Source organism: Panthera leo, chromosome B3, assembly GCF_018350215.1.
Source record: "Panthera leo isolate Ple1 chromosome B3, P.leo_Ple1_pat1.1, whole genome shotgun sequence".
Taxonomy (NCBI): Eukaryota; Metazoa; Chordata; class Mammalia; order Carnivora; family Felidae; genus Panthera; species Panthera leo.
In genome coordinates this window covers 51,969,276-51,989,877 of record NC_056684.1, presented here as the reverse complement: position 1 = coordinate 51,989,877, position 20,602 = coordinate 51,969,276, and the positions used below count along the sequence as shown (strand labels likewise).

The 20,602-nt window shown below is 42.3% G+C and overlaps 1 protein-coding gene across 1 annotated transcript in view; it reads right to left on the bottom strand.

Annotated features, from left to right (window-relative positions):
• GNB5 (G protein subunit beta 5) overlaps positions 1 to 20,602 on the bottom strand; it is a 49,244-nt gene that overhangs the window by 1,617 nt on the left and 27,025 nt on the right. Inside the window, exons 6-10 of the mRNA XM_042941996.1 lie at positions 7,605 to 7,748; positions 5,975 to 6,066; positions 3,388 to 3,436; positions 1,289 to 1,385; positions 207 to 373 (exon numbers count right to left, since the gene is read on the bottom strand). Of these exons, the coding sequence (XP_042797930.1) occupies positions 207 to 373; positions 1,289 to 1,385; positions 3,388 to 3,436; positions 5,975 to 6,066; positions 7,605 to 7,748 (549 nt within the window). The remainder of the gene's footprint in view (positions 1 to 206; positions 374 to 1,288; positions 1,386 to 3,387; positions 3,437 to 5,974; positions 6,067 to 7,604; positions 7,749 to 20,602) is intronic.

Below are 20,602 nucleotides of genomic sequence, written 5' to 3'. Positions count from 1 at the left end.
ACAGTTTAATCTATGCCTGAACACTTGCATTGAGGGGGAATTCACTATCTCCCCAGGCAACTCATCCCTTCTGTGGCCATAGAGCTGAAGTTAGAGCTCTTTCCGGCTGACACAGCCCAGCCTACATTGCCCTCAGTCTCTGCTTTAAGAAGGCCAATCACTTCTCCTCTCACACACACAGTAAAACAGAAGAGCTGCTCTCTTACTCTTAGGGTATGATCCCATGACCCTGAGCAGAAAGCAGTCCCGTCGGGGGAAACTCGTAGAGTGCTAACGCGGTTTTCATGTCCAAACAGGATGGAGACTCTGGACCCCTTGAGAACATCCCAGACATTGATGGTATAATCATTGTATCCAGCAAACAGCAGGCGACCTCAAAGTAGAAGGACATGATGTTTACTGAACCAGTTCCTCCCTTTGTTTTTCTTTTCATGACTTTCACTGACTCACTCAAGCAGTCACTTGCCCATTCATTCATTCAACACTGATTTAGTGCCTGCTATGTGCCAGGCACTGTGCTTTGCCCTGGGGATTCAGAGAAGTTGCTGTCCCTTGTGGATGGTGGTGGTGGTGGTAGGCAGGCAGGCAGGCAGGCAAACACCTAAATTAACACATGGTAGCACTAGGTGATAAGGGCTGTAATGGAAGTGCTTAGCTGTGTGTGAAGTGCTGTGTGACCATGGAGGAAGGGGGATCAAGGAGGGCACTGCAGAGGAAGGACATGAGTTGGCTCATGAGGGCTGAGTAGGAGTTCACCAGGCAGAGAAGGGAGGCAAAAGATACCGTAGGCAGCAAAGCAGCTTGCACGCATAAAAGCATGGATGCAGAATGGGGGCTGTGTCTGGGGAAACTGAATGGTCCTATCAGTGCTGCTCTTTCACTAGCAGCCTCCCCAGCAGTGAGGTCAGAGGAGCCATGAGCTTCGGGGCATTGAGAAAGGGGACTGCTGCTTCACCCCCTCCACCTCTGAAGGTATGAAGGGGAGAATGGAAGGCCGAGGAGGAAATGACTAATTAAAGGCACTACAGATAGGAAGTTTCATACAGCATTGTCTCAAAGAACAGCATTAGGTGGGCATAGCCTTCATCTCCCTTAAAATGAACAGGATAGGGGAGGCCACTTCAGGTAGGGTGAGGTGGGGTGGGGGGTCGTGGAAGAAAACTGGTGCAGATGTAGATTGCTTAACACACTGGTTCATAGGAAGTTCAGCTGAAAGCTGGATCGAGAGCTGGGTTTCATTTAGGTCCTGTCTTACAGTCCCGGGAATGTTTCTGAAATAAAATCTTACCACTGAGGGAGAAGTCCACACTGGATGCTCCAAATATGATACTCTCTTTGGAATAGATGGCGACCTCCCTGTCTGCCCGGAGGTCATAGAGGCGACACTGGTGTGACAAAGAAGATAAAGAAGCACTTATTTCTGGCTCTGGGTTGGTGAAGAGATGACCACAAGGCTATATGCAGGTGATGGTGCTTGTGTAGTTTGAGGGATAAGGGATATATCTCCAGTTTTCTCCCCTAGTAGTTTCTCCCTTAATTCTGATTCCTAATAATCTGCATGGATCAGTACAGATTCAAAGAAACAGCAAATACAGAAGACTTTTGGGGTACAAAAGCAAAAATTAAACCCTTCTTTTTTTCTGATAAAAGATACATATTTATTGTAGAAAATACAGAAAAATGCAGAAATGCCTAAAGAAGGAAATAAAAACCACCCCAAATCCTGAAAGTATTTACTAACATCTAGGCTATTTCCTTCAGTCTTATTTCCATTTTGTGTGTGTATTTAAATGGAATGGATATCTCATAATTCTATTAACATTAAGTTATGAGTTTTTTTTTCTCATATCATTAAATAATCTTCAAAACCACATGACTAACATGGTTGTTGCATATTCCTCATGTGGATATATCAGAATATGTTTAGCCATGCCTTTTGATTGTTATCTAATTTTTCTCTTTTATAAATAAAAGGTTAATGACCATTCTTTTTTTTTTAAGTTTCTTATTTTTGATAGAAAGAGAGAGAGAGGCGGAGAGAGAATGCACGAGCAGGGGAGAGGCAGGGAGAATCCCAAGCAGGCTCTGCATTGTTAACAAGGAGCCCCATGTGGGGTTCAAACTCACAAACTGTGAGATCATGACCTGAGCAAAAATCAACAGTTGGATGCTTAACCAACTGAGCTACCCAGGTGCCCCTTGATGATCATTCTTCTGTAAAAATCTTTATGCACATCTCTGATGTTTCCCTTACAATAGTTAAGGAATAGAGTCTTTAGAATAAAACTGTTTCCAAGAAATAGTATGACCAGATCAAAGGGTAGAGATGTTACAAAAGCTCTTGATTTGTATGGCAAAACTGTCCTCTGTAAGGGTGGTACCAATGGTCCTAACTCCAGGCTCCTTTACTACATCACCTCCACGATGCAGCATTTCACTGCTAATCCAAATGAGCAATGATCACTTAAACTTGCATGTATTAGGTTACAGGTGGTCTGAAAACGTTTTCAGGTGCTTGCCATGTCAGATTTACTGCTTTGTAAACAGTCTGCATTGTATCCTCTTTTTTTTTAAAATTAGGGTATTATCTTACTGATTATGCAACCCCATTTATATCTAATAGATTTCAATTTGGTCTGTCATATAGGTGGCAAGAATTTTTCCTAGATGTATGCCCTTATAATTTGTTACACATTTTTTGGCATACAGAAGTTTTAAATCTTTATTATTATTAAAACATTCAATCTACCCCTTTGTACTTTCTTCCATAGGACCAAATTAAGATGAAACTCACTATAATATAATAAGATATTACATATTTTGAGGGCACCAAAGGCAACTTTTTTCTCTAGAAAAATAGGTCAACATAACTTGACAGTTAGTATCAAAAGCCTTAAAAGTAGGTCTATTTTTGACTTAGCAAGTTCATGTCTGGGAGTTAATTCTAAGGAAATAATAAGTACCAAAAATATTTACTTATAGCAGCGTTTTTTAACAGAAAACAAAATCCCTGAAAGACCTAAATGTGCAAAAATTGACTAGTTAAGTACATTATAGCATGTCCATAACATGGAATACTATTCAATCACTAAGAAAATATAATGTAGAAAAGTTAATTACTGAGACACGAAAGTGTTCACAGTCTATTGCTAAATGAAAAAAAGCAAATTATAAAGCACTTTGTTAAAAAATAAGAAAGACAGAAAGGAATTCACCCAACTGTGATTTTTCTTGGGTTAGGAGATTAAGATATTTGAATCCCCCTTCCAACTTTTCCTCAATGAATTCACATTACTACTGTAATAAAAAAAAGTTTTTTTGAAAAATAAAATTAAACCACTGCATCTCTCTCTCAGATAGGAAAAGCTCTCTAACTTGGAAACATACCGTAGCATCATCTGATCCTGAAGCAAAGGCATCTCCACTTGGGTAGTATCTGTAGAGACAAAGTTTGAGTAGAAAGCACTTTATTTAGAGTGGTGATTCCCAATTCTTTTTTTTTTTTTTATCTTATTTTTAGAGAGGGAGAGACAGCGTGCGAGTGGGGAAGGTCTAGAGAGAGAGAGGGAGACACAGAATCCAAAGCAGGCTCCAGGCTCCGAGCTGTCAGCACAGAGCTGGACGCGGGGCTCAAACTCATGGACAGTGAGATCATGGCCTGAGCCAAAGTTGGACGCCCAACCGACTGAGCCACCCAGGCACCCCTGGTGATTCCCAATTCTGAATGTCCATCAGAATCATCTGGAAATCATCTGAAAGGTTGTTCCATGTGAAGCCCATGGAATTGGAATCAGAATCTCCACTTCTAGGGACACAAGGACCACTCTTTACAGAGGCCAGAAAGGGAAGCTCATCTGGCTGGCCTACTGACCTCTAGTTTTCTTCCCTATAAGTAGGGGACAGTGACAATGGCCTTGCACAGTGTGGGTGAGGAGTAACTGAGATAATACGTGTGTCTGCACCAGGCAGTGAACACAGAACAGGCCCCCTGTAACCGTAGTTTCCATTGATCACACACCTCATTCCTGGGACTTGGGTCAGCTCAGAGATAAGAAAGTGATTATCCACACAGATGCTGGAATCAGATACCCAGAGCCTTGCTCAGATCTATGCAATGATCCCTTGCTACATGTGATACCTCTGGCAAAGGACTTCATCTCGCCCAGCCTCAGTTTCCTCATTTGAAAAGTGAGGATGATAATGCATATTCCCTGTTGTGGAGATTCAATAAGATAGTATAGGCAAAGAAATGAGCATGGTGCCAAATAAAAAGCATTCAGCAAATGATGGTTATTAATGTTACACTCATTGCCTTCTCAGTAATCAGCCTTCCTGGGGAGAAGGAAGTTTAAATTGAGACCTAATGGATATTAGAGGAAGAGATGTCAGGGTAGGGGGAACAGCATGGGTGAGAGAATGTGCATTTTAAAGCTTTATTTTGTGAATATGTAACGATTCAATTTATTTTGTGGCTTTATATTCTATCCTGCATCTTACCAACTTCATTTACTATCTGTATTAGATTTCTATGATTTTATAGGTAATTACTGCACATTTGCCAAAAGTAAGTGTCTTTCCCCTTTATCTCTATCTTATAGTTGAGGGCAAAGAGCTAGAAAATTCTTGCAAACATTTCTATTGCTCACGTAAATAAGCACTGTTATCTTGTTCTTGCTTTTAAGGAGAACAAGTCTAGTGCTTTCTCACTAAGTATAATGAAGATTCTTGGGTGATTATATTTCAAATACCGTCTTGACAGTGCCATCTTCCAAATTTACATGTCAAGTCCTCACCTCTCTCTTGGGATCCAGTTCATAGATCCCTACCTACTCAATGTCTCCACTTCATTGTATACAGGCATCTCAATTGTAAATATCCCCAAACAGAGCTCCATCATCCATGTGCAATGACTGACTCATACCTGCACTTCCTCCAGTCTTCCCTGTCTTAGTAAATGGATCACTGCTTACTGACCCTTATAAAAGGTTTGGGTTCCCAAGCTCAGGGTTCTTCTCCTGTAATGCAACCCCTGGCCTGTGCAGGTGTCATCTGGCCCTCTCCATTTCACCCTGTGGAATTGGGGCTCAGGAAACCAGCATCAAAAATGCTGATACCCTGGCTGATGCCATTGCTAGGAGTAATAATAAACCGTCCTTAATCTTGCACTCAGGAGTCTCATGTCTTCTACCAGCATGCTGGACACTGTGGCAGCCTAAACTGATAGCTTGCAGCTAGGGTAAAATCTCAGAAATGTCACAATTCTGGACCTTTCTGTCTCCACAATGTCTTCTTTACTTCCAGCCACCATCACCTCTTTCTTGAACTCACACAACAACTTTCTAATTGGCTGTAGTACTTCCATTCTTGCTTCCCTACAATCTCTTCTCCAAACAGCAGCCAGAGTGATCTCTTAAAGGCAAAACAGAGGCAATGTCAGCCACCCCCTACCTGGCCTGTGGTTAAGTCCTCCACATCTCATCTTACCACCCCAGCTCAAGCCTTGGCTCTTTCAAACATCACTTTCTCAGAGAGGTCTTCCCTGATCATCCTAAGTAATAACCCATCCCATCCCATCTGCCTATTTTACTTTTCTCATAACACACTTATCACTACCTTAAATTAAGTTGTACATTTGTTTATTTGTATTTGTCTTGCCTCCTGCAGGGAAGTAGAGACCTTGTCTCTGGAACAATGTCTAGCATGTAAGTCTCAATAAATATTTGCTGAATAAATGAATGAGAAATACTGACTGTTTAGGGAGGATAATATCAAGTGCTCCTACTGCCATTAAATTAAAAATATCCAAGAGATCTGGCACGCTGTTCAGTGCCACCACAAATCAGCCATTCTTGCTGGAGAGACCTCTCTCAGCCAGGTAAACTGAGTCTGGAGGTGGTTCCTGGGCTGAGCAGGAACCCCAGGCCAGGGATTACCAGCAGAACAGAGAAGTTATGTGAACATTCTACTCACTGACCGGACACTGTTGATGTCGGATTCGTGTGTTTCAAAGGCCTGCACGCACTGGCCAGAGCGCATGTCCCACACCATGGCTTTCTTGTCACATCCCTACAAATGCAAAGTTATCCAGAGTTATGGCCACTGCAAGGACTGTCTACAAATGGGCATGAGTTCCTGTTATGTAACAGAGCCATTTCCTTTCCATTGGTAAATGGCTGACAACATGCTTTTCTGAGATTAGCTTTCCTCAACTGATAAGCCCTTAGAAAGCCAGAACCAGGTCTTGAGAGTGTGGGGGGAGCAACGGAAGGCACCCACATTTCTCTTTCAGCATGTTTTCTTCTTTCGCACCTTCCCAAGTTGGTGTAAACCCTCCAGAGCCTCCTTCTTGCTTTCCTCCTGGGCATTTCTCTCTTTGTTCTGTTTTCCCCTTCCTCCTTCCTCTTTATCTCTGCCTCTCAGCCCAGGGGGAGGGCAGGCATACAGTGGGTGCACAGTGGGACTGCCCAGCTTCATCTCAGGTGTATGGGGCAGCCCTGAGCAAAGGTGGAGCTGGGCCGTCTATACCTCTGCAGCATGCTGCTGGAGTCATGACCTCGCCAGCAGTTAGTTGGGTATCTCTAGCAACTCACCATCCTGGGCTTCTGCCTCAATACCTGTAAACACCCTCTCTGGGTTGCCAACATGACCAGAGATTCATAAACATGAGGTTTTCACATTATACTATCATGGTTCTAGGAGCATTTGACAAATTCCTGCAGAGCAACCCTGCTATCAAGCTTGGGTAGTACAATGTAGACTGTCAATGGCCAAATAATAAGAAGTAATGGCTTAAAGTTGGTATTTAAGTTGCTGGTTTCAACTCAGAGAAAAGAGTGTGATCAAGTACCAGAACTGGCATCTCAGGAATACCCACTGTGGGGATTCAGCACTCTGATTATCTTTAATGAGAATGTGGGCAAAGCAATCAGGAGTGTCTTCCAATCTTTTGAGGACACTAAACTAGAGGGAGTTTACTGCCCTGAGACAATATAATCTACAGGGATACAACAATTTGAAAAGACAGTGTAGTTGAGGAGGGATAAATATAGTTATTTAAAGGCACAGAAATGAAACATACACAGTTGGGGCCAAATACCCAAAAAGAAAATGGGGTCCCTGCCGATTACAGGCCTCACAGCTCTTACCTGATGCCCCACGCTAACACATGGGCAGCTTGGAGCAAAGGGCCCTTATGTCTTCCAGCTACAAACACCATGCAGTGGTGTGTCCAGCACTGTCCTCTCTCACCAGTGTCCTGACTAAAGTGAGACAGGACCTGAGGCAGGTTCGCCTGCTCAGTTCTCTGTTCTTATTTGCCCCTGACCTATGTATAACACATGGTCAACTCTTCCACCTACTGCTCATCTAGGAGAACATTCCAGATCCCTCTGTAGACTGACTGTCGGCAGCAGGAGACCCTCACAGTCCAGCACTGTCACTGCCCCCCAAGCAATGCCAGTGCTGTGGGAGTCGGGGGTGTGGAAGTGAGCTGAGGACAATTCCTGCAGCCCCTTCTAGAGAAGTGTCTGATCCAGTCCCCAAAATTGCCAGCATAAGCCTCCCATGGAGAAAAGGGCCCCTAGGGATTTTCCTTGGGTGTTTACCCCAGACACGAAGGTGTTGCCTGTTTCTGAGGGGGCCAGGTCCAAGCAGAGCACATCGGCCCCGTGCCCATGGAAGCTCTGCAGCAGCTGTCCGCTCTCCACGTCCCACAGGGCACATGTGCCATCGCCGCTCGCCGTCAGGATCTGTCCACAGAAAAGGACAGGAAGAGCATTGTTATTATGACTTCTGTCAGGGGAAGTCAATCAGATGCTTAAAGCTGGATGGGGGGGGTGGAGGGGGGACGGAGCCTCCTTGAACACACACGGACACATGCCTCGCTATATGTGGATTCAAGCATAGAAATATTTCTCCTATACTGAGGGGAAAAAAGGTCATTTTTGACAGTCTCAGTGTCCTTGAGATGTGTGTTTATGCACCCTCCAGAGCAGGAAATTCAGAAGGCCTCCGCGCTGTATCTGCAGGGCTGTGTGCCTGCTGGCATGCAGGAAGTGCTCCGTGAGTAGCTGTAGAACAGCACTTGGAGCGCCTCCCACAAGCAGGCTGGATGCTCCAACTGCTTCTCAGACACCAACTGCTCCCCAGCCACCATGATGCAGGTTAATTTGCACTGAGGGGGGGGGGGGTGTTGAGAACCACAGTTCTCACAAAATCTGAGGTCATACCAATGCTAATCACTGGACCCCACCCGGAGCAGCCAGGGTCAGGCAGCATTTTCTTAGACACATTCTCCTGTGGCTGCTTCTTTCCAGAGCAGGGTGCTGCCCAAGAAGGTCCTAGGGCCACTGATGAGGCCACACTCATGCACTCATGGATTCAACAAGCATTAGCTGTGTGCTTATGACGTCCAGGTGCTGTGTTAACAGGCATTGATCAGGGTTTGCACAAAGACTATATTTTGGTCTCTGCTCTCCTGGAGCTCAGTTCAACAGACTTGGCCATAAGAAATGACACAAAACTAATTCCCTACCCCTGTGTTAAACAATTCTGAGACCAGGAAGAATTTCCCCGGGCTATGTTCGACAATACTGACACCAAGTAAAAACAACCTAGCTGCTTGCTTCAGGAAATACCTGCGCCTGCAAGATAAGACTGTAAACCAACTCAACAACTTATTTATCAAGACTAACAGCTTGCCCAACAATACTCACTTCAAGACTCTTACTTTGTGGGGCTCACCAACCCAAAGCTATCAATGTTATAACCAGTCTCCTACCTGGAGAGACCCACCTTAAAATCACCCAGCTTGGACCCCAAAACTCTCCAAGTATCCTTCCCTGATTTCTTCATTTTGAGATGTTATGGAGATTTTGTCAACTTGGGGTTCTCCCTTGCTGCACTAGGTCTAAGAAGCTTGACGTTGCTGGATAGCAAGTTTTTCCGAGGATCTCGGCAGACAAGACGATGAGGACTCACAATGGAGTGAGAAGTGCTGAGGTACAGGCAGACCCATGGGAGGGGCAATCAACCCATTCTGGTAACATCTGAGCTGATCTTCAAGGATGAGTGAGAGCTGACCAGGTGAAGGGGAGGGGACGGAGGGCATGCAGGTGAAGGCCTATCTCTGCACCAAAGGAGAGGTATGCCTGGTATAGAGTGAGGACTTCAGCCTGTAGGCCAGACTGAGCTGTGGGAAGCAAGAGGGTAAGATCAAAGGCATATTTTAGGGAAATCTGTCTAAGACCAGTGCAGCACCCCTCAAGCAGCGTCTGATAAGTGTACTTACAAGTACACAGGCCGGCCTATACTGCGAGAGGAACCCTGCAGTACCTGGGGTGAGGGGTGTTAGGGTTTTAACTTTCATCACAGCCAGTGTGTGTGAGGCTTGGGCTCTAGCTGAGCATAGCCTCATGTGGCTGGGAGAAAGGCAGCGGAGATCCCAGGATCACAGCCTCTCAGACCCAGCTGCCCATACTGCAGGGCCTGGGGAAGCTTGTCCTGAGCAGCCAAGGGTTGGGGGATCCACAAGGGCTAAGCTCTGGATAGCACAGCCTCCCAAGCCCCACCTTCCTGCTGCTCCCAGGGCCTGAATGAGGTGACAAGACAACACAGGAAGTGGCTCTTGCAGTGAAAGTGCCCACATAGAGAGCCCTCTGTGGGTGGAAATTACTGATGGCCGAGGAAAGCAAATGGGCTTTAGGAACTGCCAGCATACAGTGCACCCAGTGACCGCACTGCACCCCCAAATTCCTTCTGCTGGTGGTGTTCTCGCCTCCTCTCCTTGCTTCCTGTTCTCTTCCCTTTTCTCTTATACCCTGGGCCTAGCACTTAAAAAGAAATTGTGGTTTATATACACAATGGAATACTACTTGGCAATGAGAAAGAATGAAATGTGGCCTTTTGTAGCAACGTGGACGGAACTGGAGAGTGTTATGCCAAGTGAAATAAGTCATACAGAGAAAGACAGATACCATATGTTTTCACTCTTATGTGGATCCTGAGAAACTTGACAGAAGACCATGGGGGAGGGGAAGGAAAAAAAAAAAGGGAGGAAGGGAGCCAAATCATAAGATACTCTTAAAAACTGAGAATAAACTGAGGGTTGATGGGGGGGTGGGAGGGAGGGGAGGGTGGATGAGGGGAGGGTGGGCATTGAGGAGGGCACCTGTCGGGATGAGCACTGGGTGTTGTATGGAAACCAATTTGACAATAAATTTTGTTAAAAAAAAAAAAAAAGAATATCTTTTCTCTGCAATTAGGAGAGGAGAGGAATCTATTCCCACCCTAGCCTTGCACCCTCCAGCTGTACTATCTTGGAGCGCGTTTCCTGCCAGGCAGTGTGGGGAGGCCTAGAATCTCCTTGCAGCCAGAAGTCACTTCGGAGCTCTTCCCGGGAGCAAGAGCTGGGTGGGTTCCGAGAGTTCAAGTTTCTTGGGTGTGGCCTCCAAGGCCCTCATCAGAGCTCCCACAGGGGCAGCTTTCAAATTTGGGGAATCTCCAAGGCTGCCAAGCCCCTGCAGCTGTCCACGGGACTCAATCCTCCTTGGCTTCCTTTACGAGGCCCGGGTACACCCGACAAGATGACATAGGCTCATAAAAGTAACTTATGAGCACACAAGACTTGTGGTCTTAAGACTGGGTCTAAGACCCAGGGTCTTAATTTGGGTACTTACATGTACAATATGCTATAATTCCCTTTCATCCCTCCTGGCCCACATCCATTCCTGTCCTATAGGAAAGGGCCAATAACCTTCATCTTCTTTGGGACATCCAAACAATCTGCTTTAAACAATTACCTCACTCTAGCTCTTTAATTTGGGAATTTTCGATACCATATTCTTCAATCAAAGAAATTAATAGTTTTTTAAAAGTTAGGAGTAAATCCTTAATAGTAAAAAAAATATTTAAAAATACTTTTATTATGTTTGTGATCTTCATTATAAGTAAAAATAGAATTTAAAAGCCCAATGGTCATCACGACAAATGCACTAAACAGAACCTCTAACTTGCTGTCAGTCATTTATTCTGGAATGTAGAGATTTTGTAGGTTTAACACCATAGTCTTATACCAGCTCCTTGAGTTTTTTTTTTTTCCATCCTTGATCCCCAAAATATAAGGAAGCTTAAGGTTCATTAAGGTATGCAAACCAGGCCATGCATCTGAGTCACCCAGGAAGCTTTGTGTAAATATTAATAATAATAAATAATAAAGTGATAAAACCTAAAATGTATTGATATTTACCAGGGGCCATACTAAGTATTTTATACAAATCACCTCATTTAATCCTCAGAAACCCTTATGAGGGAGGAATTCACTACCATTCTCACTTGCAGGTAAGAAAAACAAAACAGAATAAAACCTTGTTTAGGACTGGCCGGTTAGAATACAGTGAAGCCAGGATTTGATCTCAGCTGTCTGACTCTGAGCCAAGACCTTATGTTGCTCTGTCTTCCAGATTGCATCCCCACAGGAATAGCCAGCAGGACCTTCTCTACCTGCTGCTAGCTGCTTGTTAGGAGGAAAGCACTTTCTACCTTACAGATGCCCCATTTAATCCCCACTTCCAGCACCCGTGGCCACACAAAGCGAGGGTGGTGGGACACAACCCGAGGGACTTCAGATGCCCGAAGACTCATTGTTCTTGCCTCCCTCTGAGCTCTCCTTCATCCAGACTCAACATCCTGTGTGGCTTTAAGTGGCTTGCTCCTCAGGCCCAAAGACATCTGGTTCTGGCCACTGCAGCCAGCCCAGGCCACAGCACCCCCTACCGTACAACTCCTTGAGAATCCTGGTGGTAAGCAACAGGTGCGAACACTGGTCAGCAATGAAAGTCACCTAGTCACCTGGTCTCCCTGCTACAAGCCTCGCATCCCCTGCTGACCTCAGTCAGCTGAAGCCATGGTGGGCCGTGGAAGGCTTTAATCTGACTCGGAGGCTCTCCTCATTAAAAGAAACCCAAATCAGGGCTCCTGGATGGCTCCATTGGTTAAGTGTCTGACCCTTGATTTTGGCTCAGGCCATTACCTCATAGTTCATGAGATCAAGCCCCCACCCCGTGTGGGGCTCTGTGCTGACAGAGCAGAGCCTGCTTGGGATTCTCTTTCTCCCCCTCCGTCCCCACTCATGCTCTCTAAAAATAAATAAACACTAAAAAAAAAAAAAAGAAAGAAACCCAAATCTGATGCAGCCCTTGCAATGGCTCTCTGCCCTTCTCTGGGTCAGCCCATTCAGGGGGCCCTGTGATCTGGCCCCGCCCACCTGTCAGCTGCCTGCCTCCCACTGGGCTGCCCTCACACTTCACTGGCAACACCCTCCCCCTCCAAGGCTGGCTCAGGCAGCCCTTTGCAGCAAGTTTGTGACCACCCCTCCCGCTCTGAGCTCTCAGCTTCCCCCGCTGTTCAATCACAGATGGTTTCCATGAAGGGCCTGAGAACATAGGACGGTGTCAGCAAGTCCACCCCCAGACCCAGTGGTATCTGGCAATGTGGGTGGTGGGCACCTACTAAGGTTTGCTAAATAGATATGAATGAATAAACTAAGGATCCTTTTATGACTTGTTAAGAAACCTTAGTCAAATGTTTGAAGTTGTATTGTTTTCACCTTGTGGTTTATTCAAAGTAGGAAACAGATTTACTACTGAAAGCTTTTTCTTTTGGCATCTGTTAAAACAGGAGTGTGAAGTAGGTACAGTGAGGTGTGTAAAGCTCACAGCTCTGAGGCTCAGCTGCTCACTGAAGTTCTACTCATGTACAGCAGCTCATGCAAGCACCACTCAGACTGAAAAGATAGGAATTTCTACCCATTCAGAAGGTTCTCTGTTCCACTCCCATGACCACCAAGTCAATTAGAGGAGGATGTTTAATGTGATATGCAGTTTATCTCAACTCTATCATTAATTAGTATCCCCGACTTTCCTCATTGCTGATTAAAAATAAAAATGATAACCAATGAGAAATAATAGGAGCTTCCTCTTAGAGCCAACTGTTGGAGTACACCCCTCCAGTTAAGAAAGACATCAGACTAGCAATACTTACACTGCACAAAATAGACTTTAAAACAAAGAGGGGCACCTGGGTGGCTCAGTTGATTAAGTGTCCAACTGCTGATCTCAGCTCAGGTCATGATCTCACGGTTTGTGAGTTCGAGCCCCGCATCGGGTTCTGCGTTCTCCCCTCTCTCTCTGCCTGTATCCCTCGCACTCTCTTTCTCTCAAAATAAATAAATAAACTTAAAAACTTTTTAAAAATAAAACAAAGACTAACGAGACAAAGAAGGACATAATGACAAAGGAAAAAAAAACAACAAGAAGATATAACAATTGTAAATATCTATGCACCTACATAGGAGCACCTCAATAAATAAAGCAACTATTAACAGACATAAAGGAAGAAATTGACAGTATAATAATAATATGGGACTTTTAACACCCCACTTATATCAATGGATAGATCATCTAGGCAGAAAATGAACCGACAATGGCTTTGAATGACACATCGGACGAGATAGACCTAACATATATATTCAGAATATTCCATTCAAAAACAGTGGAATGTACATTGTTTTCAAGTGCACAAAGAACATTCTCCAGAATAAATCACATGTTGGCCACTAAACAAGTTTCAGTAAATTCAGAAAGACTGAAATAACATCATTCATCTTTTCCAAGCACAATGGTATGAAGCTAGAAATCAATCATAAGAAAAAATCTGGAAAGAACACATGGAGGCTAAAAAACAGGCTGCTATATTTAATGGATGGGTCAACTAAGGAATCAAAGAGGAAATTAAAAAATACATGGAAACAAATGAAAATAGAACACAATAGGCCAAAATTGTTGGGATACAGCAAAAACTATTCTAAGAGGGAAAATTATAGCAATACAGGCATACTTCAAGAATGAAGAAATAGCTCAAATAAACAACTTAATCTTATACCTAAACGAACGAGAAAAAGAACAAAGTCCAAAGCCAGTAGAAGGAAGGAAATAATAAAAATCAGAGGAGAAGTAAATGACATAGAGACTAAAAAAACAATAGAACACATTGATGAAACCAGGAGCTGGTTCTCTGAAAAGATCAACAAAATTGATAAACCTTTAGCCTCACTCACAAAAAAAAAAAAAAAAAAAAAAAAAAGAAAGACAAAATTCAAATAAAATCAGAAATGAAGGAGAAGAAATAAAAACTGACACCAGAAAAACACAAAGGATTTTAAGAGGATGTTATGAAAAATTATATGCTAATGAATTGGATAATCTAGAAGAAATGGATAAATTCCTAGAAACATGTAACTTTCCAAAACAGAGTCAGGAAGAAGTAGAAAATTTGAACAAGGGTGCCTGGGTGGTTCAGTCGGTTAAGCATCTGACTTCAGCTCGGGTCATGATGTCATAGTTCATGGGTTGGGTTCTGTGCTGACAGTTCAGAACCTGGAGACTGCTTCAGATTCTGTGTCTCCCTCTCTCTCTGCCCCTCCCCCACTTGCACTCTGTCTCTCTCTGTCTCTCAAAAATAAACATAAAAAAAACTTTTAGTAAAGAAATTAAGAAAAAAGAAAATTTGAACAGACTGGTTACTAGTAATGAAATTGAGTTAGTAATAATAATAATAATAAACAAAAAATCCCAAAAAACAAAAATCCAGGGCCAGATGGATTCACAGGTGAATTCTACCAACTATTTAAAGAAGAGTTAATACCTATTCTTCTCCAACTGTTCCAAAAAATAGAAGAGGAAGGAAAGCTCCAAATTCATTCTACAAAACTAGCATTGTCCTGATACCAAAACTAGATAAAGGCACCACAAAAAAAGAAAACCACAGGCCAATATCTCTGATAAACACAGATGCAAAAATCCTCAACAAAATATTAGCAAACTGAAACTGAATCCAACAATATATTTTAAAAAATCATGATCAAGTAGGATTTATTCCAGAGATCAGGGTGGTTCAATATTCACAAGCCAATCAATATGATACCTGACATTAACAAGAGAGAGGAGGAAAAGCTTATGATCATCTCAGTAGCTGAATAAAAAGCATTTGACAGTCTTTAACATCTATTCATGATAAAAACTCTCAACAAAGTAGGCTTAGAGGGAACATACCACAACATAATTAAGGCCATAAATGAAAAACACACAGCTAACATCATATTCAAAGGTGTAAAACTGACAGTTTTTCCTCTAAGATCAGGAACAAGACAGGATGTCCACTCTCAACCTTTTTACTTAACATAGTACTGGAAGTCCTAGCTACAGCAATCAGACAAGAAAAAGAAAGAAAAGGCATCCAAATTGGTAAGAAAGAAGTTAAACTGTCACTATTTACAGATGACATTAGAGTATATATAGAAAACCCTAAAGACTCTAGCAAAAAAACTACTAGAACTGATAAATGAATTCAGTAAAGTTGCAGGATACAAACTTAATATACAGAAATCTGTTGCATTTCTATACACTAATAGTGAAGCAGCAGAAAGAGAAATTAAGAAAACAATTCCATTCTTAGTCAGTTAAGAATCCAACTCTGCATTCGGCTCAGGTCACGATCTCACAGTTGATGAGTTTGAGCCCTGCATCGGGCTCGGCACTGTCAGTGCAGAGAAAGAAATTACTGCCTATGTTTTCTTCTAGGAATTTTATGTTTTCAGTTCTCATGTTTAACTCTTTAATCCATTTTGAGTTTATTTTTGTGTATGGTATAAGAAAGTGGTCCAGTTTCATTCTTTAACATGTTGCTGTCCAGTTTTCCTAGCACCATTTTTTTTTCAATATATGAAATTTATTGTCAAATTGGTTTTCATACAACACCCAGTGCTCATCCCAAAAGGTGCCCTCCTCAATACCTATCACCCACCCTCCCCTCCCTCCCACCCCCATCAACCCTCAGTTTGTTCTCAGTTTTTAACAGTCTCTTATGCTTTGGCTCTCTCCCACTCTAACCTCTTTTTTTTTTTTTTTTCCTTCCCCTCCCCCATGGTCTTCTGTTAAGTTTCTCAGGATCCACATAAGAGTGAAAACATATGGTATCTGTCTTTCTCTGTATGGCTTATTTCACTTAGCATCACACTCTCCAGTTCCATCCACATTGCTACAAAGGGCCATATTTCATTCTTTCTCATTGCCACATAGTACTCCATTGTGTACATAAACCACAATTTCTTTATCCATTCATCAGTTGATGGACATTTAAGCTCTTTCCATAATTTGGCTATTGTTGAGGGTGCTGCTATAAACATTGGGGTACAAGTGCCCCTATGCATCAGTACTCCTGTATCCCTTGGGTAAATTCCTAGCAGTGCTATTGCTGGGTCATAGGGTAGGTCTATTTTTAATTTTTTGAGGAACCTCCACACTGTTTTCCAGAGTGGCTGCACCAGTTTGCATTCCCACCAACAGTGCAAGAGGGTTCCCGTTTCTCCACATCCTCTCCAGCATCTATAGTCTCCTGATTTTCATTTCACTCTGACTGGCGTGAGGTGATATCTGACTGTGGTTTTGATGTGTATTTCCCTCATGAGGAGCGACGTTGAGCATCTTTTCATGTGCCTGTTGGCCATCCGGATGTCTTCTTTAGAGAAGTATCTATTCATGTTTTCTGCCCATTTCTTCACTGGGTTATTTGTTTTTCGGGTGTGGAGTTTGGTGAACTCTTTATAGATTTTGGATAGTAGCCCTTTGTCCGATATGTCATTTGCAAATATCTTTTCCCATTCCGTTGGTTGCCTTTTAGTTTTGTTGGTTGTTTCCTTTGCTGTGCAGAAGTTTTTTACCTTCATAAGGTCCCAGTAGTTCATTTTTGCTTTTAATTCCCTGACCTTTGGGGATGTGTCAAGTAAGAAATTGCTACGACTAAGGTCAGAGAGGTCTTTTCCTGCTTTCTCCTCTAGGGTTTTGATGGTTTCCTGTCTCACATTCAGGTCCTTTATCCATTTTGAGTTTATTTTTGTGAATGGCATGAAAAAGTGGTCTAGTTTCAATCTTCTGCATGTTGCCGTCCAGTTCTCCCAGCACCATTTGTTAAAGAGACTGTCTTTTTTCCATTGGATGTTCTTTCCTGCTTTGTCAAAGATGAGTTGGCCATACGTTTGTGGGTCTAGTTCTGGGGTTTCTTTTCTATTCCATTGGTCGATGTGTCTGTTTTTGTGCCAATACCATGCTGTCTTGATGATTACAGCTTTGTAGTAGAGGCTAACGTCTGGGATTGTGATGCCTCCTGCTTAGGTCTTCTTCTTCAAAATTACTTTGGCTATTCGGGGCCTTTTGTGGTTCCAAATGAATTTTAGGATTGCTTGTTCTAGTTTCAAGAAGAATGCTGGTGCAATTTTGATTGGGATTGCATTGAATGTGTAGATAGCTTTGGGTAGTATTGACATTTTGACAATATTTATTCTTCCAATCCATGAGCACGGAATGTTTTTCCATTTCTTTGTATCTTCTTCAATTTCCTTCATAACCTTTCTATAGTTTTCAGCATACAGATCTTTTACATCTTTGGTTAGATTTATCCCTAGGTATTTTATGCTTCTTGGTGCAATTGTGAATGGGATCAGTTTCTTTATTTGTCTTTCTGTTGCTTCATTATTAGTGTATAAGAATGCAACTGATTTCTGTACATTTTGTATCCTGCAACTTTGTTAAATTCATGTATCAGTTCTAGCAGACTTTTTGTGGAGTCTATCGGATTTTCCATGTATAATATCATGTCATCTGCAAAAAGCGAAAGCTTAACTTCATCTTTGCCAATTTTGATGCCTTTGATTTCCTTTTGTTGTCTGATTGCTGATGCTAGAACGTCCAACACTATGTTAGACAACAGCGGTGAGAGTGGACATCCCTGTCGTGTTCCTGATCTCAGGGAAGAAGCTCTCAGTTTTTCCCATTGAGGATGATATTAGCTGTGGGCTTTTCATAAATGGCTTTTATGATGTTTAAGTATGATCCTTCTATCCCGACTTTCTCGAGGGTTTTTATTAAGAAAGGGTGCTGAATTTTGTCAAACGCCTTTTCTGCATCGATTGACAGGATCATTTTCTTTCTTTAATGTGATGTATAATGTTGATTGATGTGCGAAGTTGAACCAGCCCTGCAGCCCAGGAATGAATCCCACTTGATCATGGTGAATAATTCTTTTTATACGCTGTTGAATTCGATTTGCTAGTATCTTATTGAGAATTTTTGCATCCATATTCATCAGGGATATTGGCCTGTAGTTCTCTTTTTTTACTGGGTCTCTGTCTGGTTTAGGAATCAAAGTAATACTGGCTTCATAGAATGAGTCTGGAAGTTTTCCTTCCCTTTCTATTTTTTGAAATAGCTTGAGAAGGATAGGTATTATCTCTGCTTTCAATGTCTGGTAGAACTCCCCTGGGAAGCCATCTGGTCCTGGACTCTTATTTGTTGGGAGGTTTTTGATAACTGATTCAATTTCTTCGCTGCTTATGGGTCTGTTCAAGCTTTCTATTCCCTCCTGATTGAGTTTTGGAAGTGTGTGGGTGTTTAGGAATTTGTCCATTTCTTCCAGGTTGTCCAGATTGTTGACATATAATTTTTCATAGTATTCCCTGATAACTTCTTGTATCTCTGAGGGATTGGTTGTAATAATTCCATTTTCATTCATGATTTTATCTATTTGGGTCATCTCCCTTTTCTTTGTGAGAAGCCTGGCTAGAGGTTTATCAATTTTGTTTATTTTTTCAAAAAACCCACTCTTGGTTTCGTTGATCTGCTCTACAGTTTTTTTTAGATTCTATATTGTTTATTTCTGCTCTGATCTTTATTATTTCTCTTCTTCTGCTGGGTTTAGGCTGCCTTTGCTGTTCTGCTTCTATTTCCTTTAGGTGTGCTATTAGATTTTGTATTTGGGGTTTTTCTTGTTTCTTGAGATAGGCCCGGATTGCAATGTTTTTTCCTCTCAGGACTGTCTTCGCTGCATCCCAAAGCATTTGAATTGTTGTATTTTCATTTTTGTTTGTTTCCATATATTTTTAAATTTCTTCTCTAATTGCCTGGTTGACCCACTCATTCTTTAGTAGGGTGTTCTTTAACCTCCATGCTTTTGGAGGTTTTCCAGACTTTTTCCTGTGGTTGTTTACAAGCTTCACAGCATTGTGGTCTGAAAGTGTGCATGGTATGATCTCAATTCTTGTATACTTATGAAGGGCTGTTTTGTGACCCAGTATGTGATCTATCTTGGAGAATGTTCCATGTGCACTCGAGAAGAAAGTATATTCTGTTGCTTTGGGATGCAGAGTTCTAAATCTATCTGTCAAGTCCATCTGATCCAATGTATCATTCAGGGCTTTTGTTTCTTTATTTACCGTGTGTCCAGATGATCTATCCATTTCTGTAAGTGGAGTGTTAAAGTCCCCTGCAATGACCACATTCTTATCAATAAGGTTGCTTATGTTTGTGAGTAATTGTTTTATATATATGGGGGCTCCTGTATTCGGCGCATAGACATTTATAATTGTTAGCTCTTCCTGATGGATAGACCCTGTGATTATTATATAATGCCCTTCTTCATCTCTTGTTACAGCCTTTAATTTAAAGTCTAGTTTGTCTGATATAAGTATGGCTACTCCATCTTTCTTTTGACTTCCAGTGGCATGATAAATAGTTCTCCATCCCCTCACTCTCAATCTGAAGGTGTCCTCAGGTCTAAAATGAGTCTCTTGTAGACAGCAAATAGATGGGTCTTGTTTTTTTATCCATTCTGATACCCTATGTCTTTTGGTTGGCGCATTTAGTCCATTTACATTCAGTGTTATTATAGAAAGACATGGGTTTAGAGTCATTGTGATGTCTGTAGGTTTCATGCTTGTAGTGATGTATCTGGTACTTTGTGTCACAGGATCCCCCTTAGGATCTCTTGTAGGGCTGGTTTAGTGGTGACGAATTCCTTCAGTTTTTGTTTGTTTGGGAAGATCTTTATCTCTCCTTCTATTCTAAATGACAGACTTGCGGGATAAAGGATTCTCAGCTGCATAATTTTTCTGTTCATCACATTGAAGATCTCCTGCCATTCCTTTCTGGCCTGCCAAGTTTCAATAGAGAGATCGGTCACGAGTCTTATAGGTCTCCCTTTATATGTTAGAGCACGTTTATCTCTAACTGCTTTCAGAATTTTCTCTTTATCCTTGTATTTTGCCAGTTTCACTATGATATGTCGTGCAGAAGATTGATTCAAGTACGTCTGAAGGGAGTTCTCTGTGCCTCTTGGATTTCAATGCCTTTTTCCTTCCCTAGATCAGGGAAGTTCTCAGCTATTATTTCTTCAAGTACACCTTCAGCACCTTTCTCTCTCTCTTCCTCCTCTGGAATACCAATTATGCGTAGATTATTTCTCTTTAGTGCATCACTTAGTTCTCTAATTTTCCCCTTATACCTCTGGATTTTTTTATCTTTTTCTCAGCTTCCTCTTTTTCCATAATTTTATCTTCTAGTTCACCTATTCTCTCCTCTGCCTCTTCAATCCGAGCCGTGGTTGCTTCCAATTTATTTTGCAGCTCGTTTATAGCATTTTTTAGCTCCTCCTGACTGTTCCTTAGTCCCTTGATCTCTGTAGCAATAGATTCTCTGCTGTCCTCTATACTGTTTTC